Raw genomic sequence first — 8,592 nt, 5'->3', positions numbered from 1 at the left:
CCCAAGAAATGTTGTCTGAAGCAAATAAAATCGGTTTCGTAAACTAATTTACGTGCGCTATAGGATGGTGAAAAAATCATTACATTTCACGAACCAAAATTTGAAAACGTTCTAAATGTATCTGTACACATTTAGGGATTTAAATGCGTTTAACGGTATTGATATACAGCGTGAGTCACGCTATGAATCGATCATTATAATATATATATAGAGCGAGAGAGAGAGCGCGAGAGAGAGAGAGAGAGAGAGAGAGAGAGAGAGAGAGAGAGCGAGAGCGCGACAGCGAGAAAGAGAGGGGGTAGATATAAAGATATATATAATATAAAGCAAAATTGAATTAACTGACGTATCCTTATTCGAAAGAACTACATTTTCGACCATTCTGTCTTGATCACAGTTCGACCACCAGTGTATGTGAACTGTAGCCCTATTTAAGACTGAATATTTAAAAATTGTGTTCTTTTGGATAGCTATGCATCAGTTAATTTAATCTCGCTCTATATAGTAAATGCCTATAGTGATGACAGAGCAGGAGTCCAACATCTTCTTTATTCTATTATAGGCCTATATATATATATTATATAATATATATTATAAAATCTCAAATCGCCATTCCAGAATCGTTGCAATTCATCAACGTTGTGATGTCACATTTATGTTCCATATTCATCGACATGTTTTTCTGACAATAAATTATCGCAATCTATGAAAATTACCTTGAAAACATCAATGTCGACATTGTCGATGAGGAACTTGACCGATTTGCACCATCCCCATGCAGCTGATAAGTGGAGTGGTGAGTAGCCTTTGCGGTCATACTCACGGTAGTCGGCACCGAAATCAAAACTGTTTTCAAGTATATCTTCTTTATTTGTCAGACATGCTGCCTGTGCTAACACTTTTCTATCGCTTTCAGAAAGATCTTCTAACTCCGGATTCTCCGATGAAATTTTCGCGATAATTGATATCGCTTGCTGACGGTCTACCAGCATGTCTCCCTCGGTATCTAGACCACTCTGACTCTCCGTTTGCTCTGATGCATCGCTACTACTACTAGTGTAAGCAGATGTTCTTGACCCACTAGTAGTGCCACTGTTTCTGCTTCGTGAACGATTGCCAATCTTTTGTTTGATACGTTGAATTATTTGACCCATGTGATGGGCACGATGTGCAACGGACTTGTGAAGTAACTTTTTTCTCGTTTCCTTTGTTCTAGCCATTCGGCCGCGTTTCTAGGGCACATCAACAAGTGACCTCACAATAACGTCTTCTATTCTAAATCGTTGGCCATAACAACACGTTGCCGCGCAACATTCCACGAGCACCAATTGTTTTCCTTTAAACCGACATCACAATGATGATCGCAAGGCTCTAGCTGATGTTTCGAGCAAAGAAAATGCGATAACCTCATAAATATTAGTAGACCTTCAAAGTCCATTAAGAGACTATATCGAAGACAGAAGGAGACAAAGTTGATCAAATTGCGATACTGGATTAACTACAAAGCTTGCATGGTAGAAACGGCAACGAATTTGACTACTCTGAGAAACTATAACCGTGGTACACGCCGACGTGCGTTAATCTGTCAAATGAATCATACGCACAGAATCGACCAATCTGCAAGAGCACGCGGAAATGGCACAAAACCGCTAGAAATAGAGGACGGCACAGACGCAATTTTTCACCGGGGCGTGGATAATATCGGCACTAATATGTGGAGGTCGTGGTACGAGCGCGTCAAGGAAATGGAGAGCGATTGCAAACGCGCAGAATCGAGCATAAAGCAACAGCCGACAAACACGCGACGGGATGATTTGCCCGCCCCCTTCGATATATTTCGCAAGGCAGCAAGAACAGTGAAAATGCTGGTGGCCGTATGTATTAGCATCAAGCGTTACGCACTGGAGTACGCAAAAGATATACCAAACCTGACGACACTCTCTGGCGATCCTGAGTACGTGAAGCGCGTACATCGCCGGTTTACTTCCACAAACTTCAACGGGGAAGTTTTCAATCCAGAGCATTATAAGGTAGATCTGGAATGTCAGTGGCCGACGTACGCGTGTAAGCTTTTGCTAAAGAAGACGTGTCAACGAACACAGAACGATATCGATGTCATTAGGCAACACATGAGGTCTCTGAGTAGCTTCAGACCATACACGCGCGAGACGCAAGATCTACTATGCACGGTAGTGCGTTATGAGAGGTACATAAAATAAGTTGATTATACGAGCTTTGCATGCGTACTAATCAATCGATTGATTGGTAAATGCTGATGAATATTTTTTAAATTTCTATATTGCAAATTAAATCGTATTAACTATTGTAGCTCAGCATCGAACATTTTCGCCATAATTGACATACTGTGTCTTTTCGCTAACGAAGGTACGGCCCGCAACGTATTATAGTACGCAAAGGTCACATCGGTTACGCCCTGTACTTCATCTATTCGGGCTCCGTCAATGTTACCTTGCATACGGACACGGCCGACGTATTTTCGAAGACTGGTATGGCCATTCTCCGCAAGGGCGCCTGCTTCGGCGAGGTGGCTTTGGTTAAGAACGTAAGACGACAAGCAACGGTCGTTACGACTAGCAACACTGAAGTGCTGGTGGTGGATAGACATGATTTTCGCGAACACAATCTCCACCTACACTGGAACATGCAACAAGACCGTCGCCATAACTTCTTAAAGGTTAAGTGAACACATTTAAATATTAGTGTGCCTCTCTTCCAGTAGAGATTATCAATAAATCTCATGGACGTACACCGTGAAAGATTGAAGATTAATTATGAGTACGTTCTTCGGCACGCAGGTATGTGCGCATGTGTGTGCGCACTGCGCGTGTGCGTGCGTTTATGAGTGCGTATAGGCATGTGTGCGCTTGTGCAAAAGCGCGCGCGCGTGTGTGCGTGTGCGTGCGCGTGCGCGTGTGCGTGTGCGTGTGTGTGTGTGTGTATGTGTGTGTGTAAAACCGAGCAGCGCCGCTAACCCATTTGCGTTTGGAACCCTAACGATGCGTGAACTTTTCTTGCTTCTAGGAACTGCCTTGGCTACACGACTGGTCCGACAGCAAGATACGCATCCTCAGCGAAGACAGCCGCATCGAGGAATACAGGCGCGATGCGAAAATATGCGACAACGTCTCTCACGGCTGGGTCTACATCATCTACTTCGGCGAATGCGAGGAGATCTGTTCGATGCAAGTGCAAGACAGTCACGTCCTGCAGCCGGCACGTTCCAGGACAAGCTCGTCGCCGACGGGGCAGGCGAGAATGAGAAGGAGATCGATTTCGCCGGATAGAGCGTTGCGCCTCAAATCTGCCAGGCCGGGTAGCTCCCGTAATGCCGGTGGCAAGCGAAGACCAAAGACTGCTATGTGTCAGAAACAAGTACAGATGCATATCTCCACGACCGGTGCGCATAAGTCGAAATTTCTTCGCAGTAAAAGCGCGCCGGTAGGCAAGAAGTGTGTGTCGATCCAGGACTGCCGCCCGCCCAGCATGAGTCCTCCCCCATCCAGGTCACATAACGGTAACACAATCGGTACGATAACCGATAGCAAAGTTGCCTTTGTCAAGGTTAATAACCTCAAAGTTGGGCAGGCGTTTGGACTGCACTCGCTACTTGGAATGCCGGTCCCTGCCAATGTGAAACTCATCAGTAAAGGTTTGTAGCTAGAGAGAATCCATCTATCTATCTATATTTATCGATCGATCTATCTATCTATCTATTTATCGATTGATCTATCTATATATATATCTATCTATCTATCTATCTATCTATCTATCTATCTATCTATCACTATATCTAGATCTATCTTATCTATCCATCCATCCATCTATCCAGTCCATCCGCGATGTATTGCCATCTCCATATCATGTCATTCATTTGCCAATCGCATCCATCCATGCCATACCAATATCCATCCATCCATAGAATCATCCATTCCGCATCCATCTCCATCCATTCCATCCATCCATCCATCCATCCATCCATCCATCCATCCATCCATCCATCCATCCATCCATCCATCCATCCATCCATCCATCTATCATCCATCAATCCGCCCGTCCGTCCGTCCGACGGTCCGTCCGTCCGTCCGTCCGTCCTTCCATCTATCCATCCAACCAACCAATAACCCAACCAACCCACCAACTAACCAGCTAACCGCGTGTCCGTGCGATATAAGTGGCACACGCTTAGAAGGCGTCAATAAACTAAAATCCTATACATGTTCAAAGAACGTTGTCGTAGATAAAAGCTGCTCACATCCCATATTATGATAACATAACATCGCTTCATAGTGTCTGTATTCGTTTATTCATAATGCCACCCCAGCTCCAACCTTCAGCTCTGCTTCAACATACCACCTTTTTTCCATCATTCCCTGATACAGGCTGCAGAGTGATAAAGGTGAGCCGTACGGACCTGATACAGCTCTCTGATCTGAAGACGCTAGACAGCATGCGCGCGCACCTGCACACATACCCTACATCGGCAGAGCTGATCACGCAGGTGCGCAGACAGACGCAGTGGGACACCTATAAACAGGATGTTCTCTTGGACGTCCACGACAAGACTGTTGAGAGATGTTTTCATATGAGTTTGAGACACTACAATGGCGGCGTCACAATATAAGTCACACTAGCATCTGCTGCGAGGTTAACGCGTAAATAAAAGTCATTCAATCGCTCGTACATTTGCATTACTTAGTGTATGACTGTATATTATATATAGTAATATAGTTAGTTAGCCTATATAGCTTATACAATATAAAATATTAGTACCCCGTATATATATACTTGGGAAAATAATACGCATTATAATATTATAATTTTGAGGTGCACGCATAAATTTGTCACATATTGCGTATTTTATCAGGTAAAAGACGTACGTATAATTTATTATTGCATTCATGACAAATTTTTGTAAACCCAATCTCAATATTATCGGGTTTTAAGGTAATTATAAAAATAGCATCAAGTCGTACACATCACTGTGGTTATTATGTCTTGTATTTTTAATAAAGAAACGCTGGTTACTGCATGAGTACAACAGCTGAAAACATTTATGCCGAGTAAGAATCATGAAGCAAATGTATCACAATCAACGGCCCTAGCTTTCTCCGTATGATATTGATCTATGTTATAGATACATTCCTCTGATATACAATATAGCATTGTTGCTACACGTACAGATTTCTTTCTTATACTATAATATAGACTATAGTCATATATAGACTCGTCTACACGACGAACCTTAAATCGAGTTAAGCTAATTCGAGTTAAGCGTTAACTCGAGTTAGCTATTATGTAGCGTCTACACGACAACACCCGATAGCGCATTGATTACCGATTTATTAGTGTTCATGGCGTGTCTGGTTGGTGTAGTAGTGATAAACGAGACCGTGCGTGCGTGTGATGCGTGCGTGTGCACGATATACGTGCGTGCGTGCGTACGTGTGTACGTACACGTGCGGTTCGTACGTGCGTGCGTAGCGTGTGCCACGTACAGGGTGGGCGTGCATGCGTGGAGTGCGTAATGCTTGGGCGCTGGACTCCTGGTGCGTGGTGCATGTGCAGGTGTAGACAGCGGCGTCGGCACGATACGGATCGAGGTGTGTGCGGTGGCGGTGTGTCAGGAGGATAGCGGACAGGACCATCGAGCGTGCGTGCGCGGCGTGCGCCAGGTACACGTTGGTTGCGGTTCGTACAGTTCACTTGAGTCGCCGGTGGCGTGGTGCACCCGGGTACAGCGTGCGTGCATGCGTGAGTGGGTAGATTGTGCGTGTGGAGTGGGTGGTAGCGTCATCGCGCCGTGCGGGTGCGCATCGTGCGGCGTTGGTGCACGTACACGTGCGTGCGTTGCGCCGTGCGTGCGCGCTGTGCGTGCCTTGTGCACGTACACGTGCGTGCGGTGCTGCGCGGTATGCAGGTTACAGCGGTTTCGTGCCGTTGCGTGGTGGCGTACGTAGCCACGGTGACATCGTGTGTGCGGATGTGCGTGCCTGCGTTTGCTATGATTGCATGCTGCACGTACACGTGCGTGCGTGCGTAGCGATGGCATTGTACACGTGCGTGCATGAGTGTGTCGCGTTGCCGAGTGTGGATAAGTGGACAGCGCTGGCGGGCGTGCGCGCGTGTGCAGGTACACGTTCGCGCGTGCGTGCGTGCGTTGCGTGCGTGCATGCGTGTGCACGTAACGGTGGTGCTGCGTGCGTTGCCGTACACTGCTTGCCATTGGAGTGTGTTGCGTTGGCGTGTGCAAGTACGCGTTGCGTGCGTGCGTGTGTTACGTACATCGTTAACTAGTCGCTGGTCGCCTATCGTGGGTTAAGCCTACTCGAGATTAAGCGTCTTACAGCGGGCTTAACTCGAGTTAGCGTGCTGAGACTCGATCGGACTGGCACGAGGTTTACGGGCCGTAGAGGAACTCGACAGGTCTGAACGTTAACTCGAGTTACTTAACGCCTAACTCGAGTTAAGGTTCGTCGTTGTAGACGTAGCTTATATGTATGAAGTTCATATATTATTGAGATGGTGAGCTACGTATCACTCGTAGTTAGATGCTATGGTGTATATAACTATATATTATAGGGTATATATAAATATATATATATGGCGGGACCATTTACAACTGAGAACGGTGAATTATAACACGGCCGGGGATGTGATGATATATAGTACGAAATCACGGTGCCTATAATATAGTTATCAATAACAAGTTTATACAGTGTATATAGTCGAAACACACACAGAAAAGTAAATACGATTGTTAGGACTGCTACATTGTTATACTATTTATATTATGTCTAGCACAGAATCGCATTGCAATCAGTGAATGAAGGCGCTGTGGAATAGTAGTGAACGCGGCATATATTGTTTTATGAAGGTTCTATGACGTAGCTATAAAAGCATATTATAGTGCCGCGTTCGTCAGGTTACCATGGATGATACGATACAGAGCACTTGCTATATCTACTTCCGCATTACCAATAACGATGCAAGTATATGATCACCTACTACATTTTAATAGTAATTATTAGATGTACATTATAATAAGATTTTTGTGTTTGAGTGTAAGAGCGGCAAAGATCCGACACCCTGCATAGCAGAGCTGGAATGCACCGTTATATGACGTCATTGTAATGGTATTTCGCGCGGGAGATATTGCGGTGTACGTGTACCGCCGATATGACTGCATACGTCGATATCGTAAGATTTCTTGATAACATATAACAATTGCTAATAGCTAACTAAGTTACTAATCATAGAGAGTAGACTGTTTTATTCAAATTAAAGTGAATGACACGCCAACTCTGATATAATACGTGTCACTGTCACTGTGTTGAGGCGTGACGTGTCAGCGCAGTACTTAGATTCCTGCCGCTAGCTGGCGCACCGGCACCGGCATTTCGGTTAGTCGCCATATTTTGACGAGTCGAAGTAGGAAGCCCACACCCTTGAAGATTAGATCGCTTCTATCGTACGTATATAACTATGTTGTTTCTAAGCAATCATTACCAATAGTTTGTTGTTAATTTATTCTACAAAACTACGCTAGGTCACCGTTCCGAATTCTATTGGTTTACGAAAAACTCGAGGAACACGAACAGACAAAACAGACAGGTCCAACCAAAGGCGTTTCCCTAGGATGGCTATGCAAGAGGCACACCATTAGTTATTACATTACTCATTAGTTAGTCATCGAGGTCATCGCGACGCATAGTTTCCATAATTTGCTTTTATGGAGACTTTTACGTCATCGTTATCTTTGTTGTTATATTCATAATAAAGCTGATTTTATTGTAAATGCTTAGCTGTTGGCAACCGTTATTTTTACTGGGTGTGGCAGCATTGCCATAGCCATAGGCCGTACCCAGTCGGAAATGTTTACCGCTTACTCTTCCGCACATGAATATTATGGCAGATATCATAACTGATTTAACCTTAAAATTATTCTTAACCTCATGTCTAACCCAAATTATACCCCTTTTAAACAGAATGCAGTGGATATTTAACCAGCGTATACGGCATCCACTTCCGCTATTTTACCGTACACCACATTTGATTAGCTAGTATATTTATGACATCATCGACATTATGTTCACATCCCATAAGGTTTAGCTATCTAGAAAACTTTTAGGTTCAAATCCCATTTATTTCTACACATTTGTAACCCCGTTTGATCATAGAAGCTGTTTGCACTGAATCATGTTTCCAATACAATTCAACCTTTTGAACACATTCATAATATACTAACATACATGATATATTCACATACATAAATATACTAGCCAATAAGAGGTACTGTACGGTAAAATAGCGGAAGTGGATACTCTGCCGTATAGACCAGTCTTAAATATTATTCATGACCTGGGGTCATCGCACAAAAACGAGGCTAAACTAGGCAATTTTGTAAACAATGGTTGCTCAGGCAGGCACGCACAGAGGGGGTACACGCACGTACACGCACAGACCTGCCAACTGTTACGTATTGCCCGTAATTTGTTAAGGACGCGAGTCAAAATTACGGTGTTACGGACAACCTCGAAAAATTACGGACAGCAAGAAATCTCTGAAATTTAT

General features: G+C 44.3%; 2 protein-coding genes across 2 annotated transcripts in view; one reads left to right on the top strand and one right to left on the bottom strand.

The window, feature by feature from the left end:
* LOC106821063 (ankyrin repeat domain-containing protein 45-like) overlaps positions 1-1,220 on the bottom strand; it is a 3,435-nt gene extending 2,215 nt beyond the window's left edge. The window contains exon 1 of the mRNA XM_014825704.1: positions 717-1,220. Coding sequence (XP_014681190.1) covers positions 717-1,220 — 504 coding nt within the window. The remainder of the gene's footprint in view (positions 1-716) is intronic.
* A 6,200-nt stretch (positions 1,221-7,420) lies between these two features.
* Positions 7,421-8,592, top strand: part of LOC106821062 (spectrin alpha chain, non-erythrocytic 1-like) — a 79,600-nt gene continuing 78,428 nt past the window's right edge. The window contains exon 1 of the mRNA XM_014825703.1: positions 7,421-7,489. The gene's annotated coding sequence lies outside the window, so the exon portion shown is untranslated. The remainder of the gene's footprint in view (positions 7,490-8,592) is intronic.

Source organism: Priapulus caudatus, unplaced genomic scaffold (genome assembly GCF_000485595.1).
Source record: "Priapulus caudatus unplaced genomic scaffold, Priapulus_caudatus-5.0.1 Scaffold58, whole genome shotgun sequence".
NCBI classification, from domain to species: domain Eukaryota; kingdom Metazoa; phylum Priapulida; class Priapulimorpha; order Priapulimorphida; family Priapulidae; genus Priapulus; species Priapulus caudatus.
This window is presented reverse-complemented; position numbering and strand designations above follow the sequence as displayed.